The 20,277-nt window shown below is 47.0% G+C and overlaps 1 protein-coding gene across 1 annotated transcript in view; it reads right to left on the bottom strand.

The window, feature by feature from the left end:
• The window catches only part of RAMP1 (receptor activity modifying protein 1), an 86,121-nt gene that overhangs the window by 45,903 nt on the left and 19,941 nt on the right, over positions 1-20,277 (bottom strand). Inside the window, exon 2 of the mRNA XM_044003995.1 lies at positions 8,681-8,819. Coding sequence (XP_043859930.1) covers positions 8,681-8,819 — 139 coding nt within the window. The remainder of the gene's footprint in view (positions 1-8,680; positions 8,820-20,277) is intronic.

Raw genomic sequence — 20,277 nt, forward strand, 5'->3', positions numbered from 1 at the left:
AGCTGCTGAAACCAAGAGAGGTTTAGTAACAGGCCCAAGGTCACAGGCAGAAGAGGCAAGATTTGAACCCAGGTCTACTGATGTCAAACCCAGGGATCGGTGCACATATCAGGAATTTTCTTCATGTTACTAAGAAACAGAGGCACGAAGAGGTCACTTAGCTTGTCCAAAGCCACAGAAAATGTCCATATTGGGCCCTGGCCCAGATCCTCTGTCTCTCCTGCTCCAGAGCTGCACCAAGAAGAAATGTGTGACTCTGGGGAAGTCACTTCCCTGCTCCGGCCCTCAGGAGGCAGCATGGTGCAGTAGAGAGAGGAGTCTGAAGCTCTGAGTTCAAGTCTTGCTGTGTCACCATGGGCAAGTTACTTCATCTCCCTGAGCCTCAGTTTCCTCCTCTGTAAAAATAAGGGAGCTAGGGTAGATGCTCTTAGAGGTCCCTGGTGGCTCTGACTTCTATGGTCTCTAGGATGAGCAGAATAGAGAGAGTCCTGGGCTGGAAGTGAGGAAGAGTCATTTTCCTGAGTTAAATCCTGCCCAGACATTTCCTAGCTGTGTGACCCTGGCCAAGTCACTTCACCCTGTTTGCCTCAGTTTGCTCATCTGTCAAATGGGATGGAGAAGGAATAGCCAACCACTCCAGTATCTTTGCCAAGAAAACCCCAGATGGGGTCACGGAGAATTGGACATGACTGAAAAACAACTAAACAGTGTGAGTTAAAGCAAGTCATGGGGCAGCTAGGTGGCGCAGTGGATAGAGCACCGGCCCTGGAGTCAAGAGGACCTGAGTTCAAATCTGGCCTCAGCCACTTAACACTTACTAGCTGTGTGACCTTAGGCAAGTCACTTAACCCCAATTGCCTCACTAAAAAAAAAAAAAAAGCAAGTCACAACTAATTCTGACCTGAGCCACTAGGGGGTGCATAGAGCACTGGGCCTAGAACCAGGAAGACCAGAGTTCAAATCTGTCCTCAGACGCCTACTACCTGGGTGACCCTGAGTAAGTCATTTAACCTCTGCCTGCCTCAGTTTTCTCCCCTACCTCCCAGGACTATCGTAACCTGGGCTACCCTGACCTCCTGGGTCTACCTACCTTACCAAGAGGTCTTCCTGATTCCAAGTCCTGGGCTCTGTACATGGCACCAACAGACTTCAGATCATCCGTCATTTTGTAGAGGGGTAAACTAAAGCTCAGGGACAGCCAAGTGCCATAAAGAAGGTGCAACCAGTGTCCAAAGGAAGGTGTGTGACCCAGCAAGGGCTCCCAAGGCAGAGCCTGCTTTGATGGCGAGCAGGAGAGCAAGCTTTTTGAGGACAGTCTTCATTTCCTTCGCGTGTTCCTGTCTGCCCCCGGCTCCTTGCCTGGGCCTGGGCCACAGGAAACACTTAACAAATCTATTTCCTGAATTTTTGGAAAGGCAGCTGGACGCATCGTGAGCAGCCATTGAGGGGGCTACAAGTGTGATTTCTAAGCAAACCATGCCCTGACCGGCATGCTCCCACAGCTTCCTGAAAAGATGCCCCCCCCTCCCTCCTATTTTTTTTGGTGAGGCAATTGGGGTTAAGTGACTTGCCCAAGGTCACACAGCTAGTAAGTGTCAAGTGTCTGAAGCCGCATTTGAACTCAGGTCCTCCTGACTCCAGGGCTGGTGCTTTTTCCACTGCGCCACCTAGCTGTCCCCTCAACTAACATTTCTTAAGTGCCTTCTGAGTGTCCAGCACTGCACTAAGCACTAGGGATATATATTTTTAAAAAGGCAAAAGACAGTCCCTGCCCTCAGGAAGCTCACAATCTACTGGGGGAGACAACAAAAAACAAATATAGATACAAACCAGCCATGTACAGGATGAACAGAAAATAACTGAGAAGAGCGGAACTTGCCCAAGGCAGCACATGGCAGAGTCAGGATTTGAACCCAGGTTCTCTTAATTCCAAACCCAGCTCCATTCCCTAAATTGAATTCTGGCAATCATCGAAGGCTGCACTGGGTGAGGATTAACGATTCTGAGCCACAAGGGATGCTGAGATTACTGACTTTCATGCCTTCACTTGACATGCCAGGAAACTAAAAGACCAAAGAGAGAGAAGTGATGTGCCTGGGGTCACCCAGCTACTTCTGTGGCAGAGCCAAGACTCGAGGCAGATTCAGGGTCTTTGCTTCAACACCAAACTGATTTTGTTGTTTGGTCATGTCTGACTCATCGTGACCCTATTTGGGCCTTTTTTGGCAAATATACTGGAGTGGTTTGCATTTCCTTCTCCACATTTTTTTTTTGGGTGGGGCAATGAGGGTTAAGTGACTTGCTCAGGGTCATACAGCTAGTAAGTATCAAGTGTCTGAGGCCAGATTTAAACTCAGATCCTCCTGAATCCAGGGCCAGTGTTTTATCTACTGCACCACCTAGTTGCCTCCCATATAATTTTACAGATGAGGAAACTGAGACAGGGTTAAGTGACTTGCCCAGGGTCACACAGCTAGTAAGTTCTGAGGCTAGAATTGAACTTAGGTCCTTTTAAAAAATCTTTCTATTTTAATTTTTTATGATTATTCAAAACATTACCATATTTGTCATTTTGTACAAGGAAACTTGATTAAAAGAAAAAAATCACATGCTTCAGTCTGTTCCATCGATATCAGTTCTTTCTTTGGAGGTGAATAGTATGTTTCATCAATAGTCTTTTGGGATTGTCTTGGATCATTGTATTGTTGAGAATAGTCAAGTCATTCACAGTTCTTCATCAAATAATATTGCTGCCACTGTGTACAATGTTTTCTTGGTTCTGCTCACTTTACTATATACATCAGTTCATACAAGTCTTTCCAGGCCTTTCTGAAATCATCCTGCTTGTCAGTTCTTGTAGCACAATAATATTTCATCACCATCATATACCACAGCTTCTTGAGCCATTCCCCAGTGGATGGGCATCCCTTTGATTTCCAATTCTTAGCCACCACAAAAAGAGCTGCTAGAAATATTTTTGTACAAATAAGTCTTTTTCATTTTGGGGGGATGTCTTTGGGCTATAAACCTAGTGATGGTATTGTTGGATAAAAGGGTATGCACATGAACTTAGGTCCTTCTGACTCTAGGCTGACTACTCTATCCACTGAGCCACTCAACTGAGGGTCTTAAATGAATCAACTAAGTTTTTCTGACCCCTTCCTGCTTGGGGGGAAGAGATGGAGAGGGAGAGGAGGGGGAGGGGGAAGAAGGAGGAGAGGAGGGAGGGGGAGGGAATGAATATAAAGTGAGGTTCTAGAAGCTTCTTATTTGGGATAAACAAGTATGTAAATATCCTCCTGTGATCTTCAAGTTCTACTTCTATATTACACCCGTATCAATCAGTGAGCATTTATTAAGCATATTCTATGTGCCAAGATTTCTGCTAAATGCTTTGGACAAAAGCGAAAAGAATGTCCCCCATCAAGGAGTTTGGGTTTGAATGAGAAGAGAAACACATACAGCATCTGCTTGGTGCGCCTCCAGCATGGGCTCCCCTACTCATTCTCTGGTCTGGCTCGCTTACCTCAATCTGCCCTGACACTAGCAAGTTTGAAATCATGAACTAGGACCATTACCATGTGACTACACTCAAACTCCCAGGGATACACTCCCCCTAATCACTACTCTAAAGCCCCCACTGGTATGATTCCTATTTATAGAAAACTAACCACTCACAATGATGATATCGTTAGATCTTAGCTATAACAATAAAGTAAAAGCAATAATAATTCTAATACCAAGGGTACTCAATATTAAGAAAATGTAGAAATAATAATTTACAGTACTCATATAAAGCAGGGGCACGATCTCTTCATAATGCCCTCAGAATCTTTGGGAAAGAGTGGGCACACACTTATAGAACAATGAGAAAGACCCATGGGCTCAGGGTAACTCATAACTCTGGATGTCACTGGTCCACTTAGGAACATTGGCACTGCACAAAATCTCTTCTCTACTAACTGCTCTCTTTCTGGTCCTTACCATTCTCCTTGGCAAATCCTCTTCTCTTTCAAACTGGTGAAGCAGCAATACATTCTTTCACTCACAATCATCCTTAAAAGGTAGAGTTATGCTATTATGTAGGCCATAAGCTTCCTATAAACAGAGAAATGCAAAGCCTATCTATCTGGTTGGCTCACTCTGGAGAAATGCAGACAAACCTAGACAGCTCTTTCCTTACCTTAATGTATGTTGTTAAATCTAGTTGTGTGACTCTGGGTAAGGCACTTAACCCTATTTGCCTCAGTTTCCTCCTCTGTAAAATGATCTGGAGAAGGAAATGGCCAAATAACTCCAGTATCTTTGCCAAGAAAACCTCAAATGGTGTCACAAAGAGTTTGAAACAACAGACGTCATCCAATAACTGTCCACTAGCTTATCCGACAGCAAATCAGTTGTGCAACCTGTCTTTCCCCTTTCTGTTTTTTTCCTCTTCATCCTTTGTGTACCTACTTTCACAAAGCCCAGGTGTCAGGAAAGTCACTAGTCCAGACTCTTGCCAACGAGTTCCTGCTCGCTGTGAAGTACCATATAAATAATCCACTCTTGGGTGGTGGGGAGAAGGAGAACCTCTTAGTTATGTGAACTTGGGAAAATCCCTTGACCTGTCTAAGCTTGTTTCCTTGTCTATGATGGGGCAGGTGTGCCCACACAGGCCCCAGGAGGAGAGGGCGGGGCTCCACACAAACACAAAATCTGTGCCCTAGAGAGAGGCCTTGGGAATCCTCTCCAATCTGACAGACTTCCTCTCCTCCCCCTCTAAGAACAAGGCAGCCCCATGGTCCCCATAAAATCAATACCAGAAAAGCAAAGTCCTCAGGGGAGGGAAACTCATGAGAGGTCCTCCTTCCTGGGAGAGAGGCAGAAAGGAGAAGCCTTCGGCAGAGGGAAACACAAAGGACAAGAAAGACGAATGTGGCAGCGAGCGATGACAGGGCTCTACAGCCTACCCCTGTCCCTGTGTTGGCACTGAGAGTCATGTGGGCTGTGCGGGTGCTGAGGGGAGGTGGGATCGACCAGAAGAAAGAAGGATGGCTTGATTCCCTTGTAACTGTGACTCTGTAGGGCCCAGATAGCAGCCAAAGACTGATGTTCTCCGGGGAAATCCTGGGATGGACCAAACACAAGCCAAGTACTGATGTTCCCAAGGAACAATCCCAACTGAGGGCATGACCTGAAGAGTTACTTAATGAGAAACCAAGATGGAGACAGCTAGGGTGCTGATGCAAAGTAAGGGTAATAACACTTCTCCTTCTGATTCCCTGGGGCCATAGCTTTAGAAACATGAGTTAGTATTTTTTATGAATTTCTTAAGAAAATACTAATTGGCTCTTTAAGAGACAGACTAAGTACCCAACACCATGAGCAAAAATCAGTGTGGGTCCTTGTAGACTTACAGAGGCAGTGAATTTTTTTAAAAAACCAAGAATGACAGATTACTCTGAGCTAATAGATCAAGGAAGATGACCGATTATCACTGCAGTAGTATTAAGTGCCCATGTTTCAGGAACCAAAACTTAAAATGGAAAATGATGGCTGTGGGTACCCTGGTACATGCAGGAGACTGCCTTCCTGACAACCACAGAATTTCATGCTAGTTACAGTCCTACTCTAAAACCTCCAATGGCTCCCTAGTGCCTAGAGCAAAGGTCTCCAAATTGGGGGCCATGACCTGTCTCCAGAGAACAGGAAGATTGTTGGTCTCAACGTGATAGCCAATGGCGGGTTTGCCTCTAACACAACGGCACCTACCCTTAGTCTCTAACAAGTTCCTCCCACTCTGACCCCTCCCTCTGCCGTGCAGGCTCCTAATCTGCCAGTGTCTGAGCTTGGCACGGTCCACTTGGGGCAGTTATGAACTAAATGGCACCTGGGCTCTCACAGTAGCAGCTGCTGCCCAGGCACCGCTGGCCATTGGGAACACTCCATTCCTGTGCCAAGGACCTCTTACATTACCTCCCCTGGAGGGGGGTTCTGAGACAGAAGCAGTAATAGGTGAGTAAGAGACTCCCTCCCTTTTCCTTTCGGGCGCATCAGAGTGGGTTACACCATGAGCAGGGATGATGTGACTGTGATATAGATCTCAGATATTATTACATCATCTCCCCCTTCCCCACAATCCAACCATCCTCCAAACTTCCCTGTTACTGTCAAGGGCACACCATCCTTCCAGTCACTGGAGGGTTCCCAACCTTGGTGTTACCTTCACCTCCTCCCTTCCTTCACCCCACATATTCAATCTGTTGCTAAATCTTATTGACTCTACTTTGATATCTCTCAGCTCTGTTCTTTTCTCTACACTCACACAGCTGCCACCTTTGTTCAGGCCCCTATCACTTCTTACCTGAACTATTATAATAGTCTTCTTTTTAAAAAAAAATATTTTCCCCAATTAACACATAAAAATAATTTTTAGCATTCACTGAAAAAATTTGCATTCCAAATTCTCTCCTGTCATCTCCTCCCTCCCTGAGACAGTAAGCAATCTGATATGGGTTTTGCATGTGCAATCATGTAAAACTTATTTCCATGTTAGTCATGTGTGAAAGAAAATGTAAACCAAAAAAGTTAAAATAAAGAAAATGAAAAATAATATTTTTTGGTCTTCATTAAGACTCCATCAGTTGTTTCTTGGTTGGGTAGATAGCATTTATCATTGTGAGTCCTTTGGGATTGTCTCAGATCATTGAATTGCTGAGAATAGCTAAGCCAGTCACAGTTGTTTATCACACAATGTTGATGTTTATTGTGTACAATGATCTCCTGGTTCTGCTCACTTCACTCTGCATCAGTTCATGCAACTATTTCCAGGTTTTTCTGAAATCTTTCCACTCATCATTTCTTGTGTGTGTGTGTGCCTTTCTCTAACTCTCTCCTTCCCATGCTCTCCTTTTTTCACCCCTACTGCTGTGCAGCTCTCATTGCTGAGAAATCCTCAGACATCCAGTGGCTTTTTTACTGGCCCATTATGCTCCTGGTTCTGTACTCTAGGACCAAGGAGGACAAGTCTTTTTTTTTTTTTTTTTGGTTTGCTTTAATTCTTATTGATGTCTTTGGTTTTAACATCACTTACATTTCTCAATATGTTCCTTCCCTCTTCCCTCTCTTTTCCCCCCCAGGGCCATGAGGGTTAAGTGACTTGCCCAGGATCACACAGCTAGTAAGTGTCAAGTGTCTGAGGCCAGATTTGAACTCAGGTCCTCCTGAATCCAAGGCCAGTGCTTTATCCACTGAAACACCTAGCTGCCCTGCCTTCCCTCTCTTAAAGAGCCATACCTTATAACAAAGAATAAAGAAGAGGAAAAGAGGTCAGCAAAATCAGCTCACAGAGCAACCAAATTTGACATTATATATAATGTTGGAGATAATGAGATAATATTTGTGAAAATAAATGTTACCTCGGGTCACACAGCAAGTGTCAGAATTTGGATTTGAACCAGGCTCATTGCTCTATCCACTAGGCTACACTGCCTTTGGCCCAGCAAACATCTCTGGATATGGACAGAGGCAAGTCCTGAAGGTCAGCAGCAGGGGTGTGGAAAGAATTAGGAGAACTGGATTCCGAGCCCAGCTCTGACACTCAGTACCCATGTGATCCTGGGCACTTCTGCTACCTTTTCTGAGACTGCTTCTTTATCTGTGAAAGTGGAGATCCAAGAATTCTTGTGCCAACCCCCTCACAAGGGGCCTGGGGACCCTGAGCAGAATCCCAGAGTTGGAAGGGGCATGGAGGCAGTCTAGCTCGGCCCCCTCTACAAGGTCACTGACCAGGGCCAGCCAGACCTCTGTCTTCCATCCTGCTTCTAGACAGGTCTGACTGATACGAAGTTTCTCCTTACATCCAAAGTACATTTGCTTCCACCCACCACTCCTGGATCTACCTCTAAGGGCCAAGAACATCAGGTACAATCTTTCTTTACCATGGATATACTGAAGGAGCTGTTGCTTAGCCCTCCTTCCCCCCTAAACCATACAAAGTTTCCCTCGACATTCTCCACACCCTCCTCTGGATGCCCGCTGGCTTGCCTGTGCCCTTCCTAAAATGTGGCTCTGGAATCCAGTGTTCTAGACAGAGTGTGTCCACAATGCTATGGTTTGGACTCTCGCCCCCTTCTGCTTGGATGCTTGGCCTGATGTAGCCTGAGATCTAACGGACGGCTAGGTAGAGAAGTATAAAGAGCAGTGGCCCTGAAGTTGGCAGGACCTGAGTTCAAATCTCACCTTAGACACTGACTAGCTATGTGACCCTAGGCAAGTCACTTGACCTTGTTTGCCTCAGTTTTCTCATTTGTCAAATGAGAAGGAAATGGCAAACCACTCTAGGATCATTGCTAAGCCCAAATTGGGTAAGACTGAACAACAACATAATGCTTGTAGGTCTCTCACCTAAACAAAGGAGTGGGGGTGTCTCCTATCTCTTCTTTTAAGACATATTTGTTGGTTGAGCCACCTCCACATCTATCTGACTATAAATCCTATAAAAACTCGAAGGCCTACATCTCTTCCTCCTGTCTGGAGGGGCAGCATCAGAGACTTTGTGAAATGCTTTGCTGAAATGCCCAGAACAGATGTAGGCTGTTGCTGTCTGGGGTTGTGCCCCACAGAGGACAGGTCTAGGCAGGAGAAAACACAATCTGAAAATCTAAACCAAAGAACTGAGCAAGAAAGAGTGACCTACTTGAACGTCTGCCCCCAGTCACACCAGAACTTCTTCTCAATCTCTTCCATTTCCAGTTTGAACTTGGTGAGGCAGAGTTCATCCAGGAGCTGGCCAAAGTCCGATTCCGGGCAGGCAGTGATCACAACCAATTGGTAAACTGAAATGGAGAAATAGAAAAGGGAAGTTTCTCACTGAGATGTCTAAGAGGGGAAGGGTAGCAGAATAGAAAGAGCAGAAGGCTTGGATGTAGGAGAGACTTGGGTTCAAATGTCACCTGGGTCACTCTCTGGGTCTCAGTTTTCTCATCTGTAAAATGGGTTTCAATGAGAGGCAATGTGATACATGGAGAGGGGGCTGGCCTCAGAGGCAGGAATATCTGGCTCTAAGCCCTGCTTCTGAACTCATACAGTGGTGTGACTCTAGACGAGTCACCAAACCTCAGTGCTCCAGAAGGATGTACTTCAGTCGAGGGAGGTTTCCACATAGGTAAAATCACAGGTCTGCATTTTAAACACACACACACACACACACACACACACACACACACATCTCCACTCTTGTTAATACTCTCGGGAATGGCAGAAAGAGCTCTGACCTTGTTTGACATCATTGCACCTGTATAATCTATATGTTTGTTCTCTCAGGGAGGGGGAAGGAGAGGGAGGAAGGGAGGGTTAGAATCTGGAACTCAAACCTTTAAATAAAAATGTTTTAAAATCTTTTAAAGAGCTCTGACCGGAGGCAGAGGACCTGAGTTCAGACCCTGCTTCTGCTGCTTACTCCCTGGAGGACAACGCGCATGTTGCTGCATTTCTCTAAAGGTGGGGTTGGACTAGTCAGCCTTAGAGGTCCCTCCTGACCCCAGCCCTGTGACTGTAAGAGCAGAGAGCAGAGCTGGGTCGGGGAAGGGGCTCCCTGCTCTTACCCTCAATCACAGCTTCTGAAAGGAGGGATTTTCAATCACTCACTGCTGAGGCTCCAAAGCCCTGCCCCCTCCCATGAGAACAGAGAACAAGAAGTAATCCCCATGATGGTGACGAGGGACATTTCTGTGGCCCCGGCCACCTTCGAGGTGCTCTGCCCACCCGATGTCATCCAAGCCTCCCAACGAGAGATGCAAGGATATTCATGTCCCCATACCACAGTTCAGAAAACTGAGGTTCCCAGAGGGGAGATGACTTACTCAGAGTCACACGGGTACTCAGCCTCAGAGAGGGCACTCACCCAACCCTGGCACTCTCTTTTGACAACACTGGGCTATGTCAATAAGCTGTGAGAGATGAGGCCGGACTAAGCAACCTCTAAGGGATGGATGGGCCAAGGAAGCCCAAGCATCCATGATGCTGCTAGGATAAACATTGATTATCCCCACATGACCGATGAGGAAAAGGAAACAAGAGCACTTAAGCATCTGACCCAGAGTCATACAGTGACTGCCTGAGGCAGAATTCTCATCCGGGCCTCACTGATCCCAAGGCCAGCTCTCTATCAACTCTGCCACCTGGGTACCTCATTGGTACCAGAGATGGAGATTAAAAATAGAAAACTGATGAGGTCCTTGCCCTCAGAGAACTTACTGTCTAGCAAGACAAGTACACAGAAAACTGGGCCAGATCCTACTCCACACCTGTACCTGCTCTGCGGGTCTTCTGGGATAGTTGTCTGGGGGCATTGAGAGGTTGAGTGACCTGACCAGGATCACAAAGTCAGTATATGTCAGGTGCAGGATTGGAACCCAGGCCTTCCTGACTCCAAGGCTTCTCCCCACCCATTAACCCTCGGTGGCCTCTCTGCCTCGGCCTTTTTTGAATTTGCTTTGCAAGCTGTGGCCTGGGCTTTCCCCAGGCCCTAGCATTGGAATGCTAGGCAGGCCTGGGAGTAGGGTTGTATCTGAACAGAGAGAAGGCCGGAGGGGCTAGGGCGGGTCAAGTGAAGAGCGCTGAACCACCCAGGCTGGCTGGACTGGGGCCTAGCTTCTGTAAAGGAAAGGCTTTCAAGAGTTCTGAGCCACAGGGAGCTGACAGGGTTAGACTCTGGGAAGCTTGTGGAGCATCATCCCACACATGGGATACCCAAGGAACCGATGCTTCAGAGCAGAAATGTGGCAGTCTGCAGACCCCCAGTGCACAGTTGAAGGGAAGGTGGCTTGTCCATCCCCCAGCTCACGGGCATTCCTCCAATGCCAGGGTCCTTCCCCTTCCTGGGTTCCTGGCCCCTTAGACAGGCTGTCTTGGAATCATGTTGGTAAGTGCAGAAAATAAAATAAGGGAAAACAAAACAAAACAAAATGTACAGAATGGCAACGGAAACAGATTCCACTGAAATACAGCTATTGCATTTATTCATTCATTCATTTATTTATTTGTCTGTCTGTCTGTCTATCTATCTATATATTTATTTTGTGGTGCAATGAAGGTTAAGTGACTTGCCCAGGGTCACACAGCTAGTAAATGTCAAGTGTCTGAGGCTGGATTTGAACTCAGGTCCTCCTGAATCCAGGTCTGGGGCTTCATCCACTGTGCCACCTAGCTGCCCCGCCCCCCATTTCGAACATGAGGAAACTGAGGCCCAGGGAAGTTCAAGGACTGGCAAAAGGTCATAGTATGAGCCAAGATCCCAAGGTCACAGGATGAGCCCAAGGTCCCAGAGCCAATGAAGAGGAGAACTGGAGCTTCAGTCCAGGTCTGACTCGTCTCCTGCTCCACTTCTCCACTTCCTCACCACAGAAAGACGTGTTCAGGCTCATCTCCCAGTCAGCTCCACTTGAAAAGCTGGAGGAAAAAACAAAACCAATGGGACCGGCCAAGGGTCTTTTTCTCCCTTTGAGTGCGGCTGAAGCAACATTTATAGCTTCCCTCAGCCCTGACCGCTCGCTACCTAGCATTGCCAAAGGCTTTTCACACAGTTGTCTGGGAGCCAAGCGGGTTCTGTGCCTAGTAGCCAACTGGGAATCCAGTCCGTGCGCTTGCCCAGAGAGGAGCCTCCGTGGGCCTGCGGCAAGGGCGCCAGGCAGCCCACCCAGCGGGCATGGCCAGAAAGCTTCTTTGTGTTCTACTTCATTAAGCGACCCAGGCTCCCCAGGCCGGCACCCTCTCCCAGCTGCGCCCATCTCTTCCCGAGCCCATGCTCAGAAATGAACGAAATCAAAAGAATGAGGAAGCTCACAGACCCCCAAAGCGGCTGGAGACCTTCGCCAAAGCCGCTGTCCATCAAGGGGGCATGGGCTTGTAGACCCGGAACTAGAAGGGCCCTCAGAGGCCATCCAGGCCAACCCCCTCACTTTCTAGAGGAGGAAACTGAGTCCCAGAGCGGTCAAGCTCTTGTCTAAGCTCTCGCAGTCACTGAAAGCCATTCTACCCTCCCAACTCTGAGCTTCAGAAGCTCCAGGCAGCCAATGGACCGGCCCCTCCCCCACCCCGCAGCTGGATGGAGATCTCACACCAGTCTCAAGGGTCTGAGCCATCCCTTGGTTACTAATCCCAAAGCATTCACACGACTGGACTGGACCTATTTACCAAACAAAGGCAGCAGGGCAGCATGCACGCCATGTTAGGGCTAGACCTGGATTCAAATCCTGCCTCAGGATGTTCACTAGCTGAGCAACTCTGCAAGAGTCACTTCCCTGGGATTCTCACCAATGCTGTGAGCTTCAGTTTGCTCTTCTGTCAAGTGGGTATAGTCTTTCACTACTGGCTACTTCACAGGGTTGTCAAGGGAGAAGCGACGATGTCTATGGGTAATGCAAAGCTTATCTCATTTTACAGAAGAGGAAACTGAGGCTGAAGGAGGGAAAGGAGATCCCGGTTCCATTCAACAAGCATTTACTAAAAACGTGCTATGCACTAGACACTGCGCCAAGTGTCAGAGAGGCAAGACAAGATGAAAACAGTGCCTGCCCCCTCACGAAGCTTATCTCCTACAGGAAGGAAGTAACATATAGAGGGGTAAATAAATACAAGATCAGGAAATCACAAGCTAGACACAATGAGATACAAAATGACTTTGAGGCCTGTGTGTGTGTGTGTGTGGGGGGGGACAATAAAGCCGGCATAGGGCTTTATGTTACATCCTGTCATTTGATCCTCATAACAGCCCTGTAAGTAACTGCCGTTAACCCCATTTTACAGGTGAGAAACCGAGGCTGTGAAAAAGGAAAGGAACGAGCATTTATTAAGCACCTACTAAGTGCCAGGCAGTGTGCTATGTACTTTATATATATTATTTCACTTGATCCTTGCAACAATGCTGGGAGTTTGGTACTACTATTTCGATTTTATAATTGGGGAAACCAAGGCAGATTGAGGTTTGAATTGATTTGCCCAGGGCCACACAGTGTCTGAGGCCAGATTTGAACTTGGTTCTTTCTGATCCCAAGGCCAACACTTCATCCACGGCGCCCCATAGCTGCCATAAGAAGATTATAATTGGGGGGGGGGATGAAAGGTGTCACGTTGTCGATGGAGGGAGGGATTCCTAGAATCTTGGCGGAGGAAGGGAATCGCATTTCAGGAACAAGGGACCGTCTGTGAGGAGGAGGCACCGAGTGGGGCTAGAGCACAGAGCACACACAATGGTCCGAGAATACAGGCTGCGAGCAGATGGAGCGAGGTTTTCCGTGCCAAGTACAGGAGTCTGCGTTTCCTCTTAGGGGCGGGAGGGAGCCATTGAGGCTTCTGGAGCAGGGGAATGACGGCATCAGCACTGAGCCTTGGGAAGATCCATTTGGCAGCTGTGGGGAGCAGAGAGCGGAGAGGAGAGAGACTGGAGGCAGACAGAACAGTTAGGGTGCTGCTGCCGGTGAGAAGTCCAGGAGAGATGGCTGACTTCTTCCCTGTTGTCACACAGCTGGTGGCAGAAACTTGCACCCACGTCTTCCTGAGGCTAAGCACAGCTCTCTAGACCCTTAACCCTCTAACTCTGTTAGATAAACAAGACACATCTAATATTTATATAGCACCTACTATGTGCCAAGCACTATGCTGAGCACAAATATCAACTATTTCATTTGATCCTCATAACAACCCTGGGAAGAAGGTGCTATTATCATCCCCATTTTACAAATGAGGAAACCAAGGCAGACGAAATTACTTGCCCAAGGTCATACAGCTAATAAGTAACTGAGGCTGGATTTGAACTCAAGTTTTCCTAACTCCAGGCTCAGCACTCTAACCACTGTGCCATCTAGTTGCCCCTAAGAAGAATCGTAGACCATCCTCTTTGCTAGCTTTGTGGACCTGGAGCTACTTCACTTAAGCACATTGAGTTTCAGTTTCCTTTTCTCTACAATAGGAATAATGATTGAGGCCATGTGGTACTTGGCAGTCAAAGGACCTGAGTTCAAATCCTACCCGTGACAGTGACCATCTGGGTGACCTTGCAAAATGAGGAAGTTGGACCAACTGGCTCCTGAGGTGGCTTCCAGCTTTAAATTTATGATCCCATGATTCCTGTTCCTACTTCCACAGGCTTCTTGGGAGACATAAGTGAGATGAGGTGTGTGAGTTCACTACCCTGGATTGAGAGATTTAAAAAAAAGTCTCTGGACCCAACCTGGAAGATAATGACTAACCTTGACCTGTGAATCAGCTCCAAAGCTAAAGAAATCAATTATTTCTTTCAGTCAAGACTGTGCACAAACCACCATAAAAAGAAAAGATTTCTATGAATGTGCTTCTTTCAATTTCCATGGTAACAGATTCCACCCCGAATATGCTCAGTCAAGAATTTTTCCCCAGAATTAACCTGCCTCCCTCACATGCCAGGGGAGCAGGGATAAGAGTGGGAGGCAGCTCAGGGTGATGGGAAAAGGAAAGACTATGTATTTAGAATAGCAGCTCCCTAATTATACGCTCACTCTTTTGTTCTCCACCATATATTGAAATGTTTGTGTTGGTTGGTGATTGGCAAGTTCCTAATAAAAAGCAGAATTCTTGTTGAAAACGCAATGAGGGGGTGTAGCTAGGTGGCACAGTGTATAGAGCACCAGCCCTGGATTCAGGAGGACCTGAGTTCAAATCCAGTCTCAGACACTTGACACTTACTAACTGTGTGACCCTGGGCAAGTCACTTGACCCCCATTGCCCTGCAAAAAAAAAAAAAAGAAAGAAAGAAAAGAAAAGAAAAGAAAAAAGGTAATGAAGGGGCAGCTAGGTGGTGCAGTGGATAGAGCACTGGCCCTGGAGTCAGGAGGACCTTAGTTCAAATCTGGCCTCAGACACTTGATGCTAGCTGTGTGACCCTGGGAAAGTCAACTCCAATTGCCTCAGAAAAAAAAAAAAGAAAAGAACAGAAAAGGAAAGGAAAGAAAAGAAAAAAAGAAAAGGCAATGAAAATTGTACCCGTCGGAAGGAAGCATGAAGCATGCATTCTGGGAAGGAAGAATCCCCAGTTTCCAGGAAGAAGGAAGTGACAGTCCCACTATCCGGGCCCCATCCTGAGGACTGTGCTTAGTTCAGGACGACCCATGACAAGGATGGATTGGTTGGTCCAGGTGAGGGAAGCCATGATGAGGACATGTCGCTCATGATCTGGTTGAAGGCACTGGGAGTGACTAGTCTGGGGAAGAGAAAATTGGGGGTTGGGGCATGATGGCTATCTGAAGGGCTATGACATGGAAGGGGGATTAGCCTAGTTCTATCTGGGGAGGAGAACCAGGAACAATGGGGGGGAGGCGTAAGGAGGCACGTTTGGTACCAATGTCTGGGAAAGAGCCGTCCCCTAATGCCCTGGGCTGCCAGGGGGGGCGACAGGCTCCCCTTCGTTGGAGAACAAAGGCAGGAGGCACACCTGTCCGGATTTCTGTAGGTGGGAGGCGCCACTGACTTCCCTTCCAGCTCTGAAATTCTCTGATTCTCTCTCTGGAAAGACCCTCATCAAGGCGGAAGAGGTAGGTTTCATAGGGCGTTAGAGCCGGAAGGGGCCATCTGGTCTAACACTATCCTCTCAGAGGGGAAGAAACTGGAGGCCCAGGACACAGATGGACTGACTTTCCATATGGAATCCTGGAGAATACTGGACTTGGGAGAGATCTCAGACTCCAGAAAGTCCAACACCTACCAGGACTAGAACCCCCAGGCAAGCAGTCTTCTGGACTTTACTGGAAGAGAAGAGGAATTAAAAAGGCCCTTCCAGCATGCTCAGCAAGAATTGTGGCTGCCACGGTGACATACGGTGTCCCCGGGGAGAGGGGGCTGAAGCATCATAGGACAATAGTACTGAGCCTCGGTATTTCTGTCTCTCTGTCTCTTGGTGTTTCTCTGTCTCTGTCTCTGTGTCTCTCGATGTCTGTCTCTTTGTGTGTCTCTGTGTCTCTGTCTGTCTGTCTCTCTCTCTCACACACACACACACACACACGCACACACTCCATAGGAAAGCTTACAACTATGGTATCGTGGGGTGTTAAAATCCTCTTTCCTCAAACAGCTCTCTGCAGCTTAGCTTCCAAACCAAATTCCCCTTTTAACCAATCCACATACTTGGTTTTTCCTGCTCTTTGGGGCAGGGATTGTGCTATTTCTGTCTCTGTAACCCCAGCCCCTTGAACCATGTCTGCCACAAAGCCGGCACTGAATAAATACTTATGGATCAGCTGATTGGTTATTATTGGCTATATCCCCACAAGTCCTGGCCTGGCTAAGTTTCCCAGATATATATATGCCCAGAGCCCTGTCAACTGACCAAAAGAAAGCTCCCCTCCTTCCCAAAATGGTATCTCTCTGAAGCTCTTTTCCCAGGAAGAAACTGTACTGTTAGTAAAGCAAATTAAGCAGCAGTTGTCACTATGGTTAAGTCGGAGGGGCTTGGGGCTTGGGGCATGGGTGAGGAAGGATGGAAGAGAAGGGGATGTGCTGGGATTTAGAGGTCTACACCTCCTCTCAGCAGTTACCTCTAAGAAGCTTGACCTCAGCTTGGAGAAACAACAGCTGGCTCCCAGACACCATCTTCCTCCAAGCTTACCCTCTTAGAGTCCAGGCTTCATCTCTGGTGAAGCAGGGCCTTGCCTCGCCTCCCTCCCTCTTCTCTTCCCTTCCCTTCCTCCCTCCCTCTCTCCCTTCTTCCCCTTTCCCTGAGCCACAAGGAGGCACTGAAGCGGTCCAAAGCAAAGCTGGGCTGCCCCGGTTTTAGTACACAGAATGTATGAGTCTGATGACTGAAGGCTCCCACAGACCCATGGCCCAGCACCCAGAGCTGTTGTTGATAGAAGGGGATTTTCACAGCTGGAGATTTCAGTTCTTGTTCCAGCCTGGCTAAAGTCCTCAGGATAACTCTGAGGAGAATTTCAATATCACACATTGTGCAGGGCATCGGAGCCCAGGACAGTCTATGTATTTTTTTAATTTAGAATTTTTATTTTTCCCTAATTACATGTAAAAACAAATTTTAACATTCATTTTTTAAAACTTTGTGTTCCAAATTCTCTTCCTTCCTCTCTCCTCACCCCCACCCTCTTTAAGAAGGCAAGCAATTCCATATAAACTATACATGTGTAGTCATGAAAAACATTTCCTTATTGGTCAGGTTGTGAAAGAAAAGAGACGGAAAAAAAAACCTCAAGAAAAATAAAGTAAAAAAAAAATATGCTTCAATCTGTATTCGGACACTGGCAGATCTTTCTCTGGGGATGAAAAGCATTTTTCATCGTGTCCTTCAGAGTTCTCTTGGATCATTGTATTGCTGAGAATAGTCAAGTCATTCACAGCTGATCATCCTTTAATTTTTTTTAGTGAGGCAATTGGGGTTAAATGACTTGCCCAGGGTCACACAGCCAGCAAGTGTTAAATGTCTGAGGCCGGATTTGAACTCAGGTACTCCTGACTCCAGGGCCAGTGCTCTATCCACTATGCCACCTAGCTGCCCCTAATCATCCTATAATCTTGCTGTTACTTTGTACACAGTACATTTCACTTTGCATCAGCTCATGTAAGTCTTTCCAAGTTTTTCTGGAAGCATCCTGCTCATCCTTTCTTGTAACACATATTGTGTTCCATCATAATCCCATACCACAATTTGTTCAGTGATTCCCCAATGGATGGGTAGCCCCATAATTTTGAATTTTTTGCCATCAGAAAAGAACCACCATAAATATTTTTGTACTTATTTGTCCTTTTCTTTTTTATCTTTCTGGTGAACTTTTTTTTGGGGGGGGGGCAATGAAGGTTAAGTGACTTTCCCAGGGTCACACAACTTGTGTCAAGTGTCTGAGGCCGGATTTGAACTCAGGTCCTTCTGAATCCAAGGCCAGTGCTTTATCCACTGCCCCACCTAGCTGCCCCCTTTTTTATCTTTCTGGATACCAATACTGGTATGGCTAGGTCAGAGGGTATGCCTGGTTTTCTAGCCCTTTGACCATAGTCAGGAATATCTCTGTGCAAGCCTCTGTCACACCCAGGAACCCAGGAGTATAAACTGAGACTGGAAAGAGACCCTAGTTACCCTCGAATCTGACCCTTTCCTTACATTCATTATAACCTCTATCTATTTTCAGTTAACAAGCATTTATTTTCTCTGCTTTCTACCTCCTTCTCCTAGAAAGAAAGGAAGGAAGGAAGGAAGGAAGGAAGGAAGAAAGAAAATCTCTGTAAAAACACGCCAGTCAAGCAGAACAAATTGCCACATTGGCCACATCCCAAAATAAATGGCTTATCCTGTACCTTGAGTCCGTCACCTCTGTCAAGAGGTGGGTGGCAGTTTCATCACTGGTACTCTGAAGTCATGGTTGGCCCCCCTCATTTCATAGATGAGAAAACTGAGGCACCCCTAAAGCTCCAGCCTGATGAGGCCGCTCACCGGCTGACAAAGCTCCAGAGGCTGCCCTCACCCCCACCCGAGAGTAAAATGGGATGCCCTCCACTTGCCATTTAAACCCTTCACAAGCGAGTTCCAGAGGCCCCTTGCAGGCTCAATGCTCATCCCTCCTCTTCCTGCCCTTTGGGTGTCACCACTCAGCGTCCTTACGGTTTCTTGCACAGTTTGTTCCCCCTGCCTGGACTGCTCCTCTCCTCTCCTCTGACCCTCGGAATCGCTTTTTACTCTGAGGACCAGCTAGAACAACACTTTCTACAGGACACCTCTGGTCTCCCCTGCTTCTAGTGTTTTCCCTTTTCCAATGGCCACCTATGCACTCTTCATGTGGGCGGCTAGGTGGCACAGTGGATAGAGCACCAGCTCTGCAGTGAGGAGGACCCGAGTTCAAATCCAGCCTCAGACACTAGCTGTGTGACCCTGTGCAAGTCACTTCACCCTGTTTGCCTCAGTTTCCTCCTCTATGAAATGTGCTGAAGAAGGACGTGGTGAACCACTCCAGCATCTTTGCCAAGGAAACCCCAAATAGGCTCACAAAGAGTCAGACAAGACTGAAACAACTGACCCACAACACTCTGAATGTATCTTATATGCACCTGAAGACTTACACGTTGTCTCCTGTTAGATTGTAAACTCTCTGAGGGCAGGGACTGATTTGATTTCATCTCTGCATCCCTAGCACTTAGCATGGTGCCTGGAACATAGATGTTATTTAATAAACACTGAATTGATTAGAGGCATTCAGCACTAGATTCAAAAAGAATTGTTCCCGGGTGGTTTTGGATCCTGCCAGATCTTACAAAGACTGACACCTGACTCTGGTCGGTCTGAACTTACCTTGACCTTGACAAGGGTCTGCTCCAAGTAGAGCAAATATTTACATTTCCCATAACTAACACCACAGCACTGTCTTCTTCCTCCTCCCATGCTGCTCTCTCAGACACACCCATTCCTTGAAGAACAGGTGAGTGAGAGGTCTGGCAGCACCCCCCCCCTTTTCTCCACAAGGAAAGGGGTCCAGTGTCAGATTTCCAAGAGTGTGAACACAGGGAATCTTAACGTCAGAGAATGCAGGAGACCCAACTCTTAAGTCATTTCATGGAAAGAGCCAGAAGGGACTTGGGAAGCCAGCCAGTCCCTACCCACAGCCAAGCTAAAACCCCTCTATAGGCGGCCTACTTTATACAAGCTTCTGCATAACGACCTCCAGTGGTGAAAAGAGCAGAACCAGGAGAACATCGTACACAGTAACAGCCACACTGTGTGATGATCAGCTGTGATAGACTTAGCTCTTCTCAGCAAGACAATGGTCCAAGACAATTCCAAAGGACTCACGATGGCAGATGCTTCACATCCAGAAAAGAGAACCACGCAGTCTTAATGCAATTTTCACTTTTTTGGGGGGGTTTCTTCTTTTTTGTGGTTTTCCCCTTTTGTTCTGATTCTTCTCCCACAACATGACTAATGTGGAAATATGTTTAACATGACTAATGTATAATGTATTGCTTGCTGGCTTTGAAAGGGGGGAGGTAGAAAAATGTGGAGCTCAAAATCTTACAAAAATGAAAGTTGAAAACTATCTTTATGTGTAATTGGAAAAAAATAAAATAAAATACTAAAAAACAACAAAAAAAGACCTCCAGTGAATGGAAAGGGGGCTGGATTTGCACTCAGAGCACCTGGATTTGAAACCTGGCTCTGCCACTTACTACCTCTGTGACCTAGGGCAAGTCATACCTCCTATGCCTCAGTTTCCACATTTATAAAATGAGGAGCTCTACTGGGTGTACCAACAATCATTCCTCCAACAACTC

The sequence above is a fragment of the Dromiciops gliroides genome, chromosome 4, assembly GCF_019393635.1.
Source record: "Dromiciops gliroides isolate mDroGli1 chromosome 4, mDroGli1.pri, whole genome shotgun sequence".
In the NCBI taxonomy this organism is placed as follows: Eukaryota; Metazoa; Chordata; class Mammalia; order Microbiotheria; family Microbiotheriidae; genus Dromiciops; species Dromiciops gliroides.